Here is a 22500-nt window from a genome sequence, read left to right on the forward strand (position 1 = left end):
TGATACTGCGTAACACATGTATGTTTTCATACATTTCCCATGCTACTGCGTGACACATATATGTTTCCATGCAATTTCCATGTTACTGCGTGGGAAGATGATATATAGTATTGATGGAGTATCAGCCCATATGATTCTGTTGTGTTCAATAACACGATGACACAGGAAAATTTCATCTCTACCCTACCACTGTTGGTGTTTTCGAGTCCCTGTCTTCGTGAGGAACCAAATCCATTCTGCCTATCTCTTGATAATTGAAATTCTTCCAGCAGTAGAGTCTGGCCGTCTCTGAGAAGAGCATGTCGCACCGACTCATGTGCCAATCCTCGTCTCTCCAGCCGACTTTCCACATTTCATCTTGCGCAAGGATTTCACCGCCTCCTCTCTCTCGTCACCAAACCACTCTCTATGACCTTAGAGGATTATGAATTATCAGCACCACAATGCAGTTCTTCCCCACAATTACTTTCTGCTTAATCATTACAGTTTCAACCGGCCATCTTCCGATATTTCTTAAGGGATGAGGTTCTCCTTCTTAAAGAGGGCATTTCCCCTCCTTTGTCTTCTCAATCCTTCCTTTCTCTCGCACATCGCTCTGAGCAAAACAGGGGAGCTTGAGGCACTTCAGTTAGTTTTCTCTCCGATAATCCAACAAGTTTCAGGTTTATTTTCGCTCATGCCGTCCTTGAACTCTAGCTCTTTTCTCGTTTCAACCAATACATCCACAGTTGCATACAATATATCCAGCCGCGTGTGTGTAAATAGATAAATGAATAAAGAAAGAACGGTTTATTGAATTGAGCCAAACACTCGGCTGAAAACATACAGTTGAGGAATGAGATAATTGGGTTGTCGTAATAGTAACTGATTGGGTTAAGCCAACCACTCAGCTGAAAACACTTAGTTGAGGAATTGAATAATTGGGTTGTCGTAATAGTAACTGGTTCATTAATCACCAAAGAGCTTAAGATCATGGAGGGGCTAGTTACTTCTACGCTTGGATAAGAACATGACCGAAGTCCATCTGTGTAGTACAGGTAGTTTTACAGAGTAGATCTCATGGTTTACACATTATACATTTATTGGTGATTAGGTGAGCATTAAGTGACGCAAAGTCATATATATTGGCTGAATTGTAATAATAATGTGTTGACATACATTACGTATTTAACAGTGAACATTAGGTAATGTAAAGTTACATAGGAGTTGAATTGCAGTAATACTGTGATAACATACATTATGTATCTAATGGCGAACATTAAGTGATTAAGATTATCACCTTGGTTGTGTTGCAGTAATATGGTAATTGAAACACAAGTAACTATGAGAAACCATGGTATTTGCTTGCTTAGCTGTGCACTTTGGTCATAGATTGTTCATGACGTTCACAGTTGTAGGTACAGGGCAGTTTTTGTACGAGCAATGGTTGGTACAAGGTGACTCAGTATGGTGACGGACGTGGGCCAGGGGTGTGGTGCTGGTATCTGGTAATGCCGTGGTGTTTACACTAATTGATCGCCGCCGACCCCCATCCTGACCCCTGACGAAATTGCTACTGAGTCGCGAGGTCGCAACTTCGACGCTCGGGGAGAGAGAGAGAGAGAGAGAGAGAGAGAATGTTATGTCCGGGTCAGGTTTGCTCTGAAGCGACCGCAGCTAAGACACAAGCTTCAAGAGAGACTTTCACTAGTTCGCTGGTTCGCTAGTTCGCTGGTCAACGTATCTCATACGTGTATCTCTTCCACATTCAGATCCATTGGAAGTAGACACTCATGTGTGAGGATGTTAGGTCCAGTCTGGAGTAGTGATCCAAGTATCAGGCTGGCAGGATTGGAGGAGGGGTGGGGGAAGAGAGAGAGAGAGAGAGAGAGAGAGAGAGAGAGAGAGAGAGAGAGAGAGAGAGAGAGAGAGAGAGAGGGAGAGAATTCATGTCGACGTGTTGACCTTTTGCCGACCCGGAGAACGCCACTGACACACGTCCTACCCCATCGAGGATTGTACGAGGTGTGTGTGTGTGTGTGTGTGTGTGTGTATATGTGTGTGTGTGTGTGTGTGTGTGTGTGTGTGTGTCGTGATTTAAAGCAACAGCGGAATCTTGATGATGATAACACGACCCCTACAGTCTTGCATTATTACTTGATTTCTTAGAAACTAATAACGAAGCTTCTTGGCTGAGTCATAGCCAACACACAGGACCATGTTGTGTGATTACAGACTTGTGTAAACACATGAAGATTTCCTCAACTCCAGTCACACTGGGGGGGGGGGGGGTTCCTCGGCTTCCTCTGATGACTTGCTGCTTTCCTACACGAAGCGGATCACTTCTGGTGAAGCTTTCACGACCGGAGGAGCACAAAGACAGGGAAAATCCTCGAGGCACACCTGCGAGAACCCAGCTCATACCCAAGGCGGACACGTGACAGCACACACTCATCCCCCACATGTGACTGGACTCGACGAAAATGTGTGGCGTAGGAGGAGGAAAGAACGTCCTCGATAAGAAGGAGAGGAAAAGGTGAAGCCTTGTCTCCTATGTTGTGCTCTGGTGTCATATGCGTGACGAGGCCGCCTCGGGAAGTTTGCGAGAGATAGCGACCCCGGGAGATTGTGGTAGGTGGTGGCGGGAGACAGCAGAGATATGGGGATGAAAGCCTGGAATGGTTGTGAGTCCAGAGTGGAGTAAGATATTGCTCACACTTCCACCCATCCGTACTGATAAACACGGCTCTGCCTCCGCCGTATCGCTGGTTGTGGGGGCGGTAGGGCAGTAATGGCGGATGGCCGGGGTGACGAGCAGGCCAGAGAGGGAGGGAGAGTGGCGGCGAGAGAGCAGGAAAAGGGGAGTGGGAGGTTGTCAGGATGTAAGCGTATCTTAGGTTAAAAACAGTGAATCGTGATGATTGAGAGAGAGAGAGAGAGAGAGAGAGAGAGAGAGAGAGAGAGAGAGAGAGAGAGAGAGAGAGAGAGAGAGAAGGACACTTTAATATAGCTACGCTTCTGCGCTCACTGTGTGCATAACCCCCTTGTGACGCACTACAATTTCTGGCAGATCTACGGCAGCGCGCGTCGTCCTCGACGTGACAGCAGCTCTTCTGCCTGCCGTACGACTGGTAAAGTTGCATTTTTAAAGCTTATCCTTTGACATGCAGTCAGCAAACTCTCGTAATTCCTTCCACGAGTAATGCCTGATGTCTGCAGTCCGCGTTCGTAAAGACTCTGATAATTTAGCTACCAACCAGATCAATATTCCCTTTCACAATCTAAGGTTTTAGATATTCCCCTCACAGACAAATAGGTGAATATCTTTCTTATATAATTACGTCTCACACACACACACACACACACACACACACACACACACACACACCATTTAGCCCCTGGCATGTTAACAAGCAACCGTTCACAACATACAAACCATCACGACGGCGACTCACATAAACTATCCATAACCACTAGTGCTGGCAGCACCCTGTGTGAGGGGCAGTAATCCCAGCGGTTTATAAAATTAACACGACATCAGATGGATGATAAAACGCCAGTGCCACAGAAATGATCGCCCCAGACCAGCTTTACCTCTGCACGCTAGTGAGGATTGACCAATCTGGATCCATCGGCAACAATGTAGGACGTCGGCAATACCTCGACACGACACGATCTTGTGGCCACACTCGCTCTTGCATCGCCTAACCACAGAACGCGTTGGCTAAGCTGTACTCACGAGTTATGCTTACGTGTCTTTCCATTTACTACATCACGCGAAGGAGAGATATGATATGATAAGGGGAAAATCATAGCAGGACGAATGGATGCGTTACATGAATCATGGACCAATGGTTCGTCCCCGTAACCTCAGTACATAATCACACTACGTATGTTAGCCTTCTGAACTAAACCGATTGCTCGGCTTTGGTGATCAACAGCGACTGACTAGCAAACAAAGAAGAATGAATGGGCGCATCATTGACCTCCTCCTGGTGGGCTGTTGTCGAGAGAGCTTGATAAATTTCCTCAGATCCCGGCTGATGAGTCAGGGTGTTGTGAACACATAGGCCTGCGGTCCGGGAATACCAACAACATCGTGGATCATATGGCCAACTACGATGCGTGAACGAGAGGCCAGATCCCGGAAGACGGAAGTGGATGATCGTCTGAGTATATTGTGATGGCATTGTTTCTCCGTAGTAGTTTTAGCTCACCATGAGGATGGATGTACCGTGTTGAAAGCATAAAACACTGAAGCGTCAAACGATTACAACATTTTGAAAGGTTTTAAGTGTGTTTTAAGCTCACAGCACCGAGGGTTTGATGTGTGGAATGCACATAGCACCAGTGGGCTTCAGTACGGCGGGAACTTACAGCACTGGAGTGGTCTGGTGTACCGTAAACTTACAATATTTGAGGTTTGGGCATGTCGTAAACTGTGTACAACGGTGGAATAGTTTGGCAGTGTGACAGGGTGCGCAGGGGCAAGACCGGGGAGCGGAAATAGAAAAGGCAGTGGTGTAGAAAGGAGAGACCAGAGAAGAGGAATGGGACATGGATGGAAAAGGGGAGAGGAAACGTTGAGGAAAAAATAAGAAGGGAAAGGAGATATCGGAGAATTGATGACAGGGTTGAGGCTTAGATGGGAGAAGATATTGAAGGGGAGAGGAAATATATATGAATAAAATCGAGGATTATCCTTAAAAGGAAAAAAAAGACCCTTTGGATCAAGAAGGGGAAGTAAAGAGGATAAAAGTTTATAAGAGATACGAGAGATAAATATGAGGATTGGAAAGGAATGACGCAAGAGAGACTAGGATTAAGAGAGAAAGAATGAAATAACCTGAAGAGCTTCTTTTCCTGTGTTGTTTCCTCGCCTTTTCTGCAAATAATCTGACTGTTTTCATGTTCTCAAAAATTCTACTCTCGTCAAAGAACGAAGCAGAGACTGAAGATCCGGTGTATTCACAGTGTCCCATATCAACATACTATTAAATTCTCTATTAAGTTTCTGTGAAAGATATACCTCAGGGACTTCTTATATGTGTTATTCCCGTGTTTATCTTGTTCCTTCTTTCTATTAATTGCTTCTCTATTCTTTCTCCTCCTCCTCCTTCTCGTGTATGCAGTCACTGTGAAGTTCAAGCCTTGTACCCTTTGCTTTGCTACAAGAGGCAGGAGACACATCAGTTTCGCCTTCATCCCTGTGGGAACATTATTCTGAGCGAACACCTGGTAGGGAATCATCTCCGTGGTGCAAGCCAAGCGAACTTCACGATGTTAGAAGTGTAGTTAAGACTAAGACACACACACACACACACACACACACACACACACACACACACACACACACACACACACACACACACTTGCTGTCCATAATATGTCTCATGGTCCGAGGCTGTGCATAAACCCCTTGCATGAGCAGATGATGGTTGAGGACCTCCACCATCTTCAGTAGATGGCAAACACTCTCCGCTTTCAGCAGGTGGATAGACTTCTGGCTTTCAGCGGATGATGGAAGAGGGTACTTGAGGTCTGCTTTTAGCAGGTGATTTGAGACCCTCCCACTGTCAGCAGGTCGTTGATGAGACTGACTCAATCCCAGCAGGTAGATACGAGGCGTCCCGCTGTCAACAGGTAGTTGAATTTCTACTACCGTGAGGTGGGTGAGGTCCTTGCCGTCCTCAGGCGGCTGAAGACTTTCACAGACAATAGTTGTAGCGGCCCTCCACTGTCGCTATTGGCACCAGGTGTTAGTGGCCTTTTACCATTAATAAGACGATTACGATCCGCCCAGGTCAGCAGATGGTCCACTTCTTTCACTCTCAGCTTGTGGGGAAAGGTCAAATAATGTTAGTATCATGTCAAGGATGTCAGCAGTGTCAGAATATAGTGTGAATCCGTTGGTATAGCAGTTGTCAGCTGGTCGATCTCTTCCTTCGTTTCTAAAAGCCAGTGTCAGCCAGTAATGTACGTCTTCTAATGATTACAGCTGCAGATAGTGTATTAATATCACTCTCACCATTACCTGACGTTCTCCAATGTCAACATAATGGTCCATTGTCTCCACACGCACTACTGTCAGCGGCTGACTACGGCTCGCGTAGTTGACGCCATTGTCATCGGCTGACTATAGTCCTCACTGACCTCCCCTGGCTGCAGTCCCTGAGCGTCAGCAGCTGTCAATGATCCTCCTCCGATGGTGTCACCACGGGCCCCCTGCTCTTCTCCATAGTATATACGTACAAAGAGTGGGAGAGTGTGTGTAGACTGAGCCGCGCTGGAAGTGGTCTCGTGAATATTAATGTTGCAAGTGTTGCATATGTAGCAACACATCAGCAGCAGCAGCAGTGGTAGCAGCAGCAGCAGCAGCAGCAGCAGCAGGAGGAATGTGAAACGCTTGACTTCCTCATTTTTCAGACAGAACCAAAAAGTGCTTGCATATTAAACCGGATCGTGCCTGGTGCTGCTGTTGCTGGGGATGTGATGCTGTGATGTTACTGTTACTGCTTTTCTGTGGATTTGATGCTGTGATGTTACTGTTACTGCTTTTCTGTGGATGTGATGCTGTGATGTTACTGTTACTGCTTTTCTGTGGATGTGATGCTGTGATGTTACTGTTACTGCTTTTCTGTGGATGTGATGCTGTGATGTTACTGTTGCAACTTTGCTCGGGATGGAATGCTGTGATGGTACTGTTGTTACTTGCTGGGGATGTGATGCTGCTCTTGCTTCTTGCTGGGTGTGTGATGCTGCGATGCTGCTGTTGCTACTTGCTGGGGATGTGAGCTTGTAATCCTGCCGTTGCTACTTGCTGTGGACCACTTTTGCCACTGTTGCTACTTGATAAGAATCATTTTCTTTTTTTTGTGATATTTCTGTTGATGCTTTCTTTAATGTTCTACTGTATACCGCTTTTCCTACTTGCTTGGTGATCCATGCTCCTTTTTCTGCTTACTCTGGAACCCATGATTATATTTGCTAGTTTTTCTGTTTGTTAGATGCGCCGTGAATCTGTTGCTGCTTCCTTGGTGTTTAGCGATCCCGACGCTGCTTGTTTAATGTTCCATGTTCTTGTTTTGCTGCTTCAGTTCTTGCTGTTTAGATGTTCCATGATTTTATTGCCGCTTACGAGGTGTTCTGTAGTTTTATTACTGTTGTTTAGGTGTTTCGTGATTTATTTACTTCTTACTAGGCATTTGAGGATCAAGTTCTTTCATGCTACGTATTCCAGGATCCACTTGTTGCTTGCTAGGTGTTCCAGGAACCAGTTTCTGTGTGCTAGGTGTTCCAGGATGCAGTTTCTGTTTGCTAGTTGTTCCAGAATCCAGTTGCTTCTTGTTCCAGTATCCACTTTCTGATTGCTATGTGCTCCAGGATCCAGTTTCGTTTTGCCAAGTGTTCCAGGATCTAGATGCTTCTTGTCAGATATTCCAGCACCACTTTCTTCTTGCTAGGTGTTCCAGGATCCAGTTTCTTTTTGTTAAGTGTTCCAGAATCCAGTTGTTCCTTCCCAGGGGTTCCATGATCTAATTTCTGCTTGCTAGCTGTTCCAGAATCCAGTTACTTCTTGTTAGTTGTTCTAAAATCTAGTTTCTGCTTGCTAGGAGTTCTGGGATCCAGTTTCTGCTTGGAAGGTGTTCTAAGATTTTTGTTACTGTTACAACGTTTTGTCTTTTCTCTGTTGCTGGAGTCATTTTGGTATGTATACTTGAAGATGTAAAGAAGACTTCCAATTTAGTTTTCGTCCTAGAACATTCCTTCTTTTAAGCACGCTCGCTTCTTCCTGCCTTAGCGAAGTAGCATTGGTAACAGACGACTGAGCCTTAGGGGAAAAAAATCCTCGTCTGGATCCTCCCTTCTTTTTCAAAGTAATGATATATGAGGGAGGGTATCGCCCTCCCGTCTTCTTAGCTTTCACCCCTCTTACACGTCTTGGCAGGAGATACCTGGGCAGTATTTTTTCTCTCATTAACCCCAGTGATAAGTCCTGGGTTATAAAAATGATAATGAAGTGTTACAGCGAGAATTGAGGGTACGTGGTCTAATTAACGGTTTCAGTTCGACGAAAATTTTCTTTGTGCCTTAATTAGTTCATAGTGGTGGACGTGCGCGTAGGTATAAGTCTTCTGTTCGACAGAAGATACTTGTACCGCACGGGGAGGAGGAGAGATTGCTCCATCTTTTGAGCTTTTTCTATATACCTAAGCTTATTCCATTCGTCGAGTACTCTTGTGCTATAGAAATACTTCTTTTACATCTTGCTCAGTGTCATGTCATGGCCGGTGCTCTGTCTCTATATCTTTCGAGGAACTGTTCACTAACAGGATCGTCCGACTTGAAGGTTTTGATCAAGTTACCATTTACTCTTCTCTCTTCCATAGTAGATGAACTTATATCTTATGACTCCTCACAGCAACTCAGATCTCTTAATTCTGATACTAACTTTTTCACGTTCCTCTGGACCTTCTCTATTGGTTCATTGTGCTTCATTAAATACGGTGAGCAGACTTGAGAAACTTATTATAGGATGTGAACGGTTTTCTGAATATCTTTTTTATCCATGGAATTAAAAGCTGTTCCAAGATTCATCAGCACACGGTTGGTTACCTTTCCAATCCACCTGAGGCGAAGTTCTGATGACGGGTTAGGTAATTATTGATTTCCAAGTCCCTCACACACACATTCCTGCACCTTACATTTATTTAGTTAATATTGGTATCGAGGGCCTTTCTTACAATTTTTCTTTTCCTAATTAGTTTGCGTTTACTTCAGTTGAATTTCATCTGAAATGAAACAGAAAAAGTTTGGAGTCTGCTTGGGTCCATTTGTAAGTTGATGAAGTCCTCGTCATTCTTTGTTCAGGATTTCTAATGGTTTCCATGACTTGCGCCTCACTCTACCTACTGTAGTCATGGTTATGGTGCCTTCCACCGAGACAACGCTTTTGCACTTGTCTCTCAGCTCTTTACATACGATCACACCATCCTCTACAGTTCTTCCTTCTGACTCTTTCACAGTAATTAGCTTCTCTTTATCTCTCTTTTTACTCCTGATGAATCTACGGAAAACCTTTGGATTATCTCCGGCTTTGTCCCCTATGTTTCACCACTCCCCTCCTTCATGTCTTGCTTCACCCGTTCCTTGATTTCTTCTAGCATTTAAAAGCTGTTTGCAGGCGGTACAACCCGTATCATTTTCCACAATACATTCGTAAACTCTTTTCTTCTCTGACATTCTGCACTGAATCATCATACTCTCTCTCTCTCTCTCTCTCTCTCTCTCTCTCTCTCTCTCTCTCTCTCTCTCTCTCTCTCTCTCTCTCTCTCTCTCTCTCTCTCTCTCTCTCTCTCTCTCACGGAGTACGAAAATACAGAGAATAGTGACAGGCTAAAAGCAAGGCGTTTGTAAATTGTAGAAGTAGAGCCATAAACTACGGAGACACGGTATTGCCTTAAAAGCACCAGGAATCCGTGTGAGACATGGTCGCTGCAGCAGTGAATTAACACCTGTACATCAGGAGAACAAGTGGACATGGCGATTGTACAATCCAGATCAATGCTTCGGACGGCATCAATATTTCAGCAAAGGTGGGCGTGAGAGCGGCAGCAACGTATGGACCCAGGATTACCGGCCGGCCTTGTTGCTAGGTGTAGGGTGGACGTGAGGGCTGGCTGCCTGCTCCGCCAGGTGTGGCCGGTGACGACGTGCCACGGGTCGGGTGAGTGGCGGCTTGCTTGCTACACTAGTTGACGGGGGGGGGGAGAGAGAGAGAGAGAGAGAGAGAGAGAGAGAGAGAGAGAGAGAGAGAGAGAGAGAGAGAGAGAGAGAGAGAGAGAGAGAGTTTGGACTAGTTGACGGGGGTGAGGGTTAGTTTGGTTGCTGGACTAGTTGACGGGGGAAGGGAGGGTGTATTAGGGTGTTAGATTAGGTGAGGGGAAAGTAGGGTTTGGTGACTAGTTGAAGGAGAGGAGATTTTGTTCTCGACACTGAAAAAAGAGGAGGAGTCGGTTGCTACACCAGGTGAAGGGGAGGGAGGGGGAATGGTTGCAGCACAGTGATGTTAGAACATGCTCCCCCTTCCCTTTTCCCCCATTTCCCTTCCCCCTAAACACACACACACACACACACACACACACACACACACACACACACACACACACACACACACCATTGTAGTTCCACGTCGCCTTTTTCGTCTCCATATATGATAAATTACTAAGTCATACTTGACCACACGCATAATACCTTCTGCCCTAAACGTCTGTTCTATTTTCCCGGATCTTTTATTTTCACCTCAACCCAGATCATTTTGCACCCCAGTGGCATTCATCTCATTCTACCCCAGCATCATTCATCTCATTCCACCCCAGCATCATTCATCTCATTCCACCCCAGCATCATTCATTTTCCATCAGTACAGTTCATTTCCTACCCCAACATAATTCATTCTTCCCCACCATCTCTCGGTTTTACCCCATCACTGAGTACATTACCTCATTATCCTCCTTGTTTCTCTTCCACCCCATATTTACCCCTATCTTCTTTCTGATTACCCGCAAGATATATACAATTCCCCCAGGTTAACCTTTATGGACTCTATTAAAAGCTTTACTTTGACTGTTACTTCACAAATCATCTGATCCAAGTAAAATTCTCTCTCTCTCTCTCTCTCTCTCTCTCTCTCTCTCTCTCTCTCTCTCTCTCTCTCTCTCTCTCTCTCTCTCTCTCTCTCTCTCTCTATCTATCTCTCTCTCTCTCTCTCTCTCTCTCTCTCTCTCTCTCTCTCTTAGTTGCCGGCTTGACTTGGGAAGGTAGATAATAATCATTCGAGAAGAGTTTAAAAGGCTCAATTTTTTTTTCATATCTAATTGCCTTTCTCGTCATAGCTTCAAGAAGAAGCGAGCAAAAGCCTCACTTGAAGACATGCAGTCTCCTACAGTCATGTTTACCTCACACAACCACAGCTCACCATACACATCCAAGCCCCATGTTTACCTCACTCAACCATAGCTCACCATACACATCCAAGCCCGACACACCACTTCCTCTTCATCTGCCCTAGTTTAGTTCATTAACAGCACTTTGCCTACCATATATCACACCTTTCCAATTCATTATATCGAAAGCACGCCTATCACATATATAAATGTTCAGGCTCCGATACCCCACACATACTACACTCCATCAATTCATCTCCATCTCCCTCTCCCTCTTGCCCCGTTCCATATATGACACATTCATCGTCCTGGTCTCTCTTCGCTTATCCTCTTCATGTGCCTGAACCATTTCAGCACACTGTGATGAGCTAACTCAGTCAGACTACGATGACTACCACACCTCTCTACTTCCTAACACTGCCATATCTTACGCGACCATTCTGAACACCTCAGCTTCTCACCTAAGCAATTCCTGTCCTGCTATAGATACCCTTATATCAGCTTTTGTAACGCTTCCCCTTTAACATCATCACAACACCCTCTTCGTCTTCCGCCGAAGGCAATTCACTTAATATGTTTCATTTCGCCTCGAAATCCCATGGTAATCCAGCAGGTACAGTAATTGTTGCAACAGCACCAAAGTCCTAACTCTCTCCTTAGGAAGTCTGATTTTCCCCTTAACTTTATCTTACTTCTGGCACGGATACTGCTTCCACAACGCTTTCCATTTGTCTCCATCACATCATGTATTATGGCAATGCGTTTCATTTTACCTGAGCACATCTCGTTGTATCTCAGTCCCTCCCATCTATTTTAAGATCCCTCATTTTATCTTAAAACGTTTCTCATCATATTATACCCTGCATCGTTCGGCTTCAAAGTGCCTCATATTACCTCAGTAAGCTCATCTTACCTTATTCTCATTCGTTTTATCTCATGATTCTCAATTCATCTGTCGTTTCGTCTTACGAAGACCCTCACACTAACAGAGGCCTCCACCTTCATCCATTTTCTTCTCTGAATTTCCAAAGGCTTCCCTCAACTTACCTCGACCTCCTCGAAGACTCTCCACATTCACCAGGGCTTCTCGTATTCTAAGTCTTACCACACGCACACTCTAAGGCTTTCTGCACTCACCAAGGCTTCCCACACTCCCACGACTCCCGACATTCGAAAAACTTTCAACATACCAGAGAAGATCTTTCTTCACTTGCCAAGACTAACCACTCATGAAGACCCTCCACACTTGCCGAGACTACCCACCCAGAAAGACTTTCTACACTTGCCAAGACTACTCACTCACTAAGACTTTCCACACTCGCCAAGACTTCTCGCTCAAGAGACTTCCCACACTTGACACATTGCACACTTATTCAATACTTTCAACAGACTCCAAGACTTCCTACGTACATTACTAGCCTCCTGCAGTCGACATGACTCTCCCACAGATACTTTAAGGGCGCCTTCCCTCCGCTCCTAAGACACCAAGTTAAGCAGGCATCATCACTCACTAGGTGCTGAAGGTAAATTCTGTGTCATAACGTCTAACGTGATAACTTTGTATCGCACAGTGTTGAACACAGACTTTGTTTGGTGCATGACGTTGAAGATATACTTTGTGTGGCACGGGATGTTACTGATATACTTTGTATGGTGCAGGGTGTTGATATACTGAGCACGGCACAGGATGTTGGTGATATACTTTGTGTGGCACGGGATGTTGGTGATATACTTTGTATGGTACAGGATATGGAAGATATACTATGTGTGGTACAGGATGATGAAGATATGTGTTGGACAAACTGATGAAATTAAACATTGTGTAACGAAGACTTTTGTATTGAAGATGAGCTCTATGTTCGACAGGGTGTTGATGATGAAATGTTGTACTACATAAGGTGAGGATAAACTGTTCTGTTGATTATCAATGAAACTGTGTTGTCCAGGGTGTTGAAGGTAAATTATTAAACTTACCATTGCTGGACTTTATATTGGCCAGAATGTTGAAGGTAAGCTTTGTGTTGTAATTACTAACGTTAAAGTTTGTGTTGTCCAAGGTGTTATAAGTGATCTGTATTAAACTTACTAATGTTGGACTTTGTGTTGGACAGGGCGTTGAAGATGACGATGGTGCTGCCGGCGACGTGGCTCCTGCTGGGCTCCCTTGTGGTGCTCCTCGCCCTCGTCACTGCTGCGTCAGGTGGGTCTTCTCTTAACCACGTACACAATTATACCACTGTGGTTCCCGGCATATAGGAACTCCCAGAACAACAATTACCCCATGAAATTAGAGGAAGGCCTCTTTCATATGTACCCTAGCGAGAGAGTAGGCCTAGGTGTGGCCTTCATGTGAAGTAATTATCAATCAGGGCTTTACTCCCAAGAAAGACTCGGCTCCATCTCTACTGATTTACCAGGTAAACAGAGAAGTCTGCCGGTATTCATTGTCGTAGTTGTTGTTTGAGTTTGGTTTGTGTGTGTGTGTGTGTGTGTGTGTGTGTGTGTGTGTGTGTGTGTGTGTGTGTGTGTGTCATGATATATGAACGTTTGGTGGCAGCACAGACGACTCTCTGTTGTGAGGGTGTTGCCCGCGTCTGGTTGGTACTGTGTTCGTGTAATTAGAGCTGGTATACTTGGATCCGTGTTCTCCACTGCTGTTAAGTCCTTGTGTGGGAATAGTCCAGTGAGCCCAAACAACGATCATATCTTGGTTGTCTTCTGTGACGGACAGACCTGGGTGGAGTGTGTGTCCAGTAGGAGAGCGGAGGGGTGCGTGTCCTCCTCAGGGAGGGAGGGGAGAGGGAAATGGTCATTAGAAAGAAGAGTGGCCCGCCGAGAGAGAGAGGAATGTTCTTCAGGGAATGTGGCGCTGTCAAAGGGAGGAAGGAAATATGTACAAAGACGTCTTGTGTGTATGTGTGTGTGTGTGATTACTGTTATTACTGTTTGTGTATTGCCATGTCTCTTACTCTGTGTGCGTGTGAATATATATATATATATATATATATATATATATATATATATATATATATATATATATATATATATATATATATATATATATATATATATATGTATGTATGTCTTATTATACTTTGTCGCTGTCTCCCGCGTTAGCGAGGTAACGCAAGGAAACAGACAAAAGTATGGCCCAACCCACCTATATTCACATGTATATACATACACGTCCACACACGCACATATACATACCTATACATTTCAACCTATGAATATATATACATACACAGACACATACATATATAAACATGTACATAATTCATACCTGCTACCTTTATTTATTCCCGTCGCCACCAGGCCAGACATGAAATGACAACACCTTCCTCTCGCATGCGCGCGAGGTAGCGCTAGAAAAACAGAACAAAGGCCACTTTCGTTCACACTCAGGTTTTAGCTGTCATGTATAATGCACCGAAACCATAACTCCCTTTCCATATCCAGGCCCCACAAAACATTCCATGGTTTACCCCAGACGCTTCACATGCCCTAATTCAATCCATTGACTGCACGTCGACCTCGGTATACCACATTGTTCCAATTCACTCTATTCCTTGCAAGCCTTTCACCATCCTGCATGTTCAGGCCCCTATCACTCAAAATCTTTATCACTCCATCCTTCCACCTCCCACTTCTCCTCGTTCCCTCCACCTCTGACACATATATCCTCTTTGTCAATCTTTCCTCACCCATTCTCTCCATGTGACCAAACCATTTCAATACACCCTTTTCTCCTTTCTCAACCACACTCTTTTTATTACCACACATCTCTCTTACCCTTTCATTACTTACTCGATCAAACCACCTCACACCAAATATTGTCCTCAAACATCGCATTTCTAACACATCCACCTTCCTCCGCACAACCCTATCTATAGCCCACGCCTCACAACCATATAACATTGTTCGAACCACTATTCCTTCAGACATACCCATTTTTGCTTCCCGAAATAATGTTTTCAGCCTTACACACATTCTTCAACGCTCCCAGGACTTTCGCCCCCACCCCCACCTTGTGACTCACTTCCGCTTCCATAGTTCCATCCGCTGCCGAATCCACTCCCAGATGTCTAAAACATTTCACATCCTCCAGTTTTTCTCCATTCAAACTTACCTCCCATTTGACTTATCCCTCAACCCTACTGTACCTGATAACCTTGCTCTTATTCACATTTACTGTCAGCTTTTTTCTTACATACAGTTTACCAAACTCAGTCACCAGCTCTGCAGTTTCTCACCCGAATCAGCCACCAGCGCTGTATCATCCGTGAACAACAACTGACTCACTTCCAAAGCCCTCTCATCCATAACAGACTGCAACTTGCCCCTCTCTCCAAAACTCTTGCATTCACCTCCCTAACAACCCCACCCATAAACAAATTAAACAACCATGGAGACATCACGCACCCTTGCTGCAAACCGACATTCACTAAGAACTAATCATTTTCCTCTCTTCCTACTCAAACACATGCCTTACATCCTCGATAAAATCTTTCCACTGCTTCCATCAACTTGCCTCTCACGCCATATATTCTTGATACCTTCCATAGAGTATCTCTATCCCCTCTGTCATGTGCCTTCTCCAGATCCATAAATGCTATATACAAATCCATTTGTTTTCTTAGTATTTCTCCCATACATTTTTTCAAAGCAAACACCTGATCCACACATCCTCTGCCACTTCTGAAACCACACTGCTCTTCCCCAATCTGATGTTCTGTACATTCCTTCACCTTCTCAGTCAATACCCTCTCATATGATTTCCCAGGAATACTCAACAAACTTATACCTCTGTAATTTGAACACTAACCTTTATCCCCTTTGCCTTTGTACAATGGCACTATGCATGAATTCCGCCAATCCTCAGGCACTTCACCATGAGCCAAACATACAGTGAATATCCTCACCAACCTGTCAACAACACAGTCTCCCCCTTTTTAATACATTCCACTGCAATACCATCCAAACTCGCCGCCATGTCGGCTTTCATCTTTCGCAAAGCTTTCACTAGCTCTTCTCTGTTAACCAAATGATTCTCCCAGATCCTCTTACTTCGCACACCACCTCGACCAAAACACCCTATATCTGCCACTCTATCATCTATCACATTATATATATATACATATATATATATATATATAATCCCTGGGGATAGGGGAGAAAGAATACTTCCCACGTATTCCCTGCGTGTCGTAGAAGGCGACTAAAAGGGGAGGGAGCGGGGGGCTGGAAATCCTCCCCTCTCACTTTTTTTTTTAATTTTCTAAAAGAGGGAACAGAGAAGGGGCCCAGGTGAGGATATTCCCTCAATGGCCCAGTCCTCTGTTCTCAATGCTACCTCGCTAATGCGGGAAATGGCGAATAGTATGAAAGAAAGAAAGAAATATATATATATATATATATGTATATATATATATATATATATATATATATATATATATATATATATATATATATATATATATATATATATTTATATATATATATATATATATATATATATATATATATATATATATATATATTTATATATATATATATATATATATATATATATATATATATATATATATATATATATATATATATATATATATATATATATATTATATTTCTTTATTCATTTCATTTTGCTTTGTCGCTGTCTCCCGCGTTTGCGAGGTAGCGCAAGGAAACAGACTAAAGAGTTGGCCCAACCCACCCCCCTACACATGTATATACATACACGTCCACACACGCAAATATACATACCCATACATCTCAATGTACACATATATATACACACACAGGCACATACATATATACCCATGCACACAATTCACACTGTCTGCCTTTATTCATTCCCATCCCCACCTCACCACACATGGAATAACATCCCCCTCCCCCCTCATGTGTGCTAGGTAGCGCTAGGAAAAGACAACAAAGGCCACATACGTTCACACTCAGTCTCTAGCTGTCATGCAATAATGCCCGAAACCACAGCTCCCTTTCCACATCCAGGCCCCACAGAACTTTCCATGGTTTACCGCAGACGCTTCACATGCCCTGATTCAATCCACTGACAGCACGTCGACCCCGGTATACCACATCGATCTAATTCACTCTATTCCTTGCCCGCCTTTCACCCTCCTGCATGTTCAGGCCCCGATCACTCAAAATCTTTTTCACTCCATCTTTCCACCCCCAATTTGGTCTCCCACTTCTCCTCGTTCCCTCCACCTCCGACACATATATCCTCGTGGTCAATCTTTCCTCACTCATTCTCTCCATGTGCCCAAACCATTTCAAAACACCCTCTTCTGCTCTCTCAACCACGCTCTTTCTATTTCCACACATCTCTCTTACCCTTACATTACTTACTCGACCAAACCACCTCACACCACACATTGTCCTCAAACATCTCATTTCCAGCACATCCACCCTCCTCCGCACAACTCTATCCATGGCCCATGCCCTCGTGAGGAACGATTGACCAAGAGGATATATGTGTCGGAGGTGGAGGGAACGAGGAGAAGTGGGAAACCAAATTGGAGGTGGAAAGATGGAGTGAAAAAGATTTTGAGTAATCGGGGCCTGAACATGCAGGAGGGTGAAAGGCGGGCAAGGAATAGAGTGAATTGGATCGATGTGGTATACCAGGGTCGACGTGCTGTCATTGGATTGAATCAGGGCATGTGAAGCGTCTGGGGTAAACGATGGGAAGTTCTGTGGGGCCTGGATGTGGAAAGGGAGCTGTGGTTTCGGGCATTATTGCATGACAGCTAGAGACTGAGTGTGAACGAATGGGGCCTTTGTTGTCTTTACCTAGCGCTACCTCGCACACATGAAGGGAGAGGGGGATGTTATTCCATGTGTGGCGAGGTGGCGATGGGAATGAATAAAGGCAGACAGTGTGAATTGTGTGCATGTGTATATATGTATATGTCTGTGTGTGTATATATATCTGTACATTGAGATGTATGGGTATGTATATTTGCGTGTGTGGACGTGTATGTATATACATGTGTATGGGGGTGGGTTGGGCCATTTCTTTCGTCTGTTTCGTTGCATTACCCCGCAAACGGTGGATACAGCGACAAAGCATAAATATATAATGTATATATATATATATATATATATATATATATATATATATATATATATATATATATATATTATAACGGTGGATAGGGGATTAAGAATACTTCCCACGTATTCCCTGCGTTTCGTAGAAGGCGACTAAAAGGGGAGGGAGCGGGGGGCTGGAAATCCTCCCCTCTCGTTTTTTTTTTTAATTTTCCAAAAGAAGGAACAGAGGGGGCCAGGTGAGGATATTCCAAAAAAGGCCCAGTCCTCTGTTCTTAACGCTACCTCGCTAACGCAGGAAATGGCGAATAGTTTAAAAGAAGAAAGAATATATATATATATATATATATATATATATATATATATATATATATATATATATATATATATATATATATATATATATATATGTATATATATATATATATATGTATATATGTATATATATATATATATATATATATATATATATTTTTTTTTTTTTTTTTTATACTTTGTCGCTGTCTCCCGCGTTTGCGAGGTAGCGCAAGGAAACAGACGAAAGAAATGGCCCAACCCCCCCCCCCCCCATACACATGTACATACGTCCACACACGCAAATATACATACCTACACAGCTTTCCATGGTTTACCCCAGACGCTTCACATGCCTTGATTCAATCCACTGACAGCACGTCAACCCCTGTATACCACATCGCTCCAATTCACTCTATTCCTTGCCCTCCTTTCACCCTCCTGCATGTTCAGGCCCCGATCACACAAAATCTTTTTCACTCCATCTTTCCACCTCCAATTTGGTCTCCCTCTTCTCCTCGTTCCCTCCACCTCCGACACATATATCCTCTTGGTCAATCTTTCCTCACTCATTCTCTCCATGTGCCCAAACCATTTAAAACACCCTCTTCTGCTCTCTCAACCACGCTCTTTTTATTTCCACACATCTCTCTTACCCTTACGTTACTTACTCGATCAAACCACCTCACACCACACATTGTCCTCAAACATCTCATTTCCAGCACATCCATCCTCCTGCGCACAACTCTATCCATAGCCCACGCCTCGCAACCATACAACATTGTTGGAACCACTATTCCTTCAAACATACCCATTTTTGCTTTCCGAGATAATGTTCTCGACTTCCACACATTTTTCAAGGCTCCCAAAATTTTCGCCCCCTCCCCCACCCTATGATCCACTTCCGCTTCCATGGTTCCATCCGCTGACAGATCCACTCCCAGATATCTAAAACACTTCACTTCCTCCAGTTTTTCTCCATTCAAACTCACCTCCCAATTGACTTGACCCTCACCCCTACTGTACCTAATAACCTTGCTCTTATTCACATTTACTCTTAACTTTCTTCTTCCACACACTTTACCAAACTCAGTCACCAGCTTCTGCAGTTTCTCACATGAATCAGCCACCAGCGCTGTATCATCAGCGAACAACAACTGACTCACTTCCCAAGCTCTCTCATCCCCAACAGACTTCATACTTGCCCCTCTTTCCAGGACTCTTGCATTTACCTCCCTAACAACCCCATCCATAAACAAATTAAACAACCATGGAGACATTACACACCCCTGCCGCAAACCTACATTCACTGAGAACCAATCACTTTCCTCTCTTCCTACATCCTCGATAAAAACTTTTCACTGCTTCTAACAACTTGCCTCCCACACCATATATTCTTAATACCTTCCACAGAGCATCTCTATCAACTCTATCATATGCCTTCTCCAGATCCATAAATGCTACATACAAATCCATTTGCTTTTCTAAGTATTTCTCACATACATTCTTCAAAGCAAACACCTGATCCACACATCCTCTACCACTTCTGAAACCGCACTGCTCTTCCCCAATCTGATGCTCTGTACATGCCTTCACCCTCTCAATCAATACCCTCCCATATAATTTACCAGGAATACTCAACAGACTTATACCTCTGTAATTTGAGCACTCACTCTTATCCCCTTTGCCTTTGTACAATGGCACTATGCACGCATTCCGCCAATCCTCAGGCACCTCACCATGAGTCATACATACATTAAATAACCTTACCAACCAGTCAACAATACAGTCACCCCCCTTTTTAATAAATTCCACTGCAATACCATCCAAACCTGCTGCCTTGCCGGCTTTCATCTTCCGCAAAGCTTTTACTACCTCTTCTCTGTTTACCAAATCATTTTCCCCAACCCTCTCACTTTGCACACCACCTCGACCAAAACACCCTATATCTGCCACTCTGTCATCAGACACATTCAACAAACCTTCAAAATACTCATTCCATCTCCTTCTCACATCACCGCTACTTGTTATCACCTCCCCATTTACACCCTTCACTGAAGTTCCCATTTGCTCCCTTGTCTTACGCACCCTATTTACCTCCTTCCAGAACATCTTTTTATTCTCCCTAAAATTTACTGATAGTCTCTCACCCCAACTCTCATTTGCCCTTTTTTTCACCTCTTGCACCTTTCTCTTGACCTCCTGTCTCTTTCTTTTATACTTCTCCCACTCAATTGCATTTTTTCCCTGCAAAAATCGTCCAAATGCCTCTCTCTTCTCTTTCACTAATACTCTTACTTCTTCATCCCACCACTCACTACCCTTTCTAAACAGCCCACCTCCCACTCTTCTCATGCCACAAGCATCTTTTGCGCAATCCATCACTGATTCCCTAAATACATCCCATTCCTCCCCCACTCCCCTTACTTCCATTGTTCTCACCTTTTTCCATTCTGTACACAGTCTCTCCTGGTACTTCCCCACACAGGTCTCCTTCCCAAGCTCACTCACTCTCACCACCTTCTTCACCCCAACATTCACTCCTCTTTTTTTTTTTTTTTTCAAACTATTCGCCATTATCCGCATTAGCTAGGTAGCGTTAAGAACAGAGAACTGGGCCTTTGAGGGAGTATCCTCACCTGGCCAACTTCTCTGTTCCTTCTTTTGGGAAATTGAAAAAAAAAATTATGAGAGGGGAGGACTTCCAGCCACCTGCTCCCTCCCCTTTTAGTCGCCTTCTACGACACGCAGGGAATACGTGGGAAGTATTCTTTCTCCCCTATCCCCAGGGATATATATATATATATATATATATATATATATATATATATATATATATATATATATATATATATATATATATATATATATATATATTTTTTTTTTTTTTTTTTTTTTTTTTTGCCGCTGTCTCCCGCGTTTGCGAGGTAGCGCAAGGAAACAGACGAAAGAAATGGCCCAACCCACCCCCATACACATGTATATACATACACGTCCACACACGCAAATATACATACCTACACAGCTTTCCATGATTTACCCCAGACGCTTCACATGCCCTGATTCAATCCACTAACAGCACGTCAACCCCGGTATACCACATCGATCCAATTCACTCTATTCATTGCCCTCCTTTCACCCTCCTGGATGTTCAGGCCCCGATCACACACAATCTTTTTCACTCCATCTTTCCACCTCCAATTTGGTCTCCCACTTCTCCTCGTTCCCTCCACCTCCGACACATATATCCTCTTGGTCAATCTTTCCTCACTCATGCTCTCCATGTGCCCAAACCATTTCAAAACACTCTCTTCTGCTCTCTCAACCACGCTCTTTTTATTTCCACACATCTCTCTTACCCTTACGTTACTTACTCGATCAAACCACCTCACACCACACATTGTCCTCAAACATCTCATTTCCAGCACATCCACCCTCCTGCGCACAACTCTATCAATAGCCCACGCCTCGCAACCATACAACATTGTTGGAACCACTATTCCCTCAAACATACCCATTTTTGCTTTCCGAGATAATGTTCTCGACTTCCACACATTCTTCAAGGCTCCCAGAATTTTCGCCCCCTCCCCCACCCTATGATCCACTTCCGCTTCCATGGTTCCATCCGCTGCCAGATCCACTCCCAGATATCTAAAACACTTTACTTCCTCCAGTTTTTCTCCATTCAAACTTACCTCCCAATTGACTTGACCCTCAACCCTACTGTACCTAATAACCTTGCTGTTATTCACATTTACTCTTAACTTTCTTCTTTCATACACTTTACCAAACTTAGTCACCAGCTTCTGCAGTTTCTCACATGAATCAGCCACCAGCGCTGTATCATCAGCGAACAACAACTGACTCACTTCCCAAGCTCTCTCATCCACAACAAACTTCATACTTGCCCCTCTTTCCAAAACTCTTGCATTCACCTCCCTAACAACCCCATCCATAAACAAATTAAACAGCCATGGAGACATCACACACCCCTGCCGCAAACCTACATTCACTGAGAACCAATCACTTTCCTCTCTTCCTACACGTACACATGCCTTACATCCTCGATAAATATATATATATATATATATATATATATATATATATATATATATATATATATATATATATATATATATATATATATATATATATATATATATATATATATATATATATATATATATATAAACATATATAT

The 22500-nt window shown here is 43.7% G+C and overlaps 1 protein-coding gene across 1 annotated transcript in view; it reads left to right on the plus strand.

Moving 5' to 3' along the window:
- The window catches only part of LOC139757311 (uncharacterized), a 773501-nt gene that overhangs the window by 426876 nt on the left and 324125 nt on the right, over positions 1-22500 (plus strand). Inside the window, 1 exon segment of the mRNA XM_071677710.1 lies at positions 13037-13125. Within this exon segment, the coding sequence (XP_071533811.1) occupies positions 13037-13125 (89 nt within the window).

The sequence above is a fragment of the Panulirus ornatus genome, chromosome 25 (assembly GCF_036320965.1).
Source record: "Panulirus ornatus isolate Po-2019 chromosome 25, ASM3632096v1, whole genome shotgun sequence".
NCBI classification, from domain to species: Eukaryota; Metazoa; Arthropoda; class Malacostraca; order Decapoda; family Palinuridae; genus Panulirus; species Panulirus ornatus.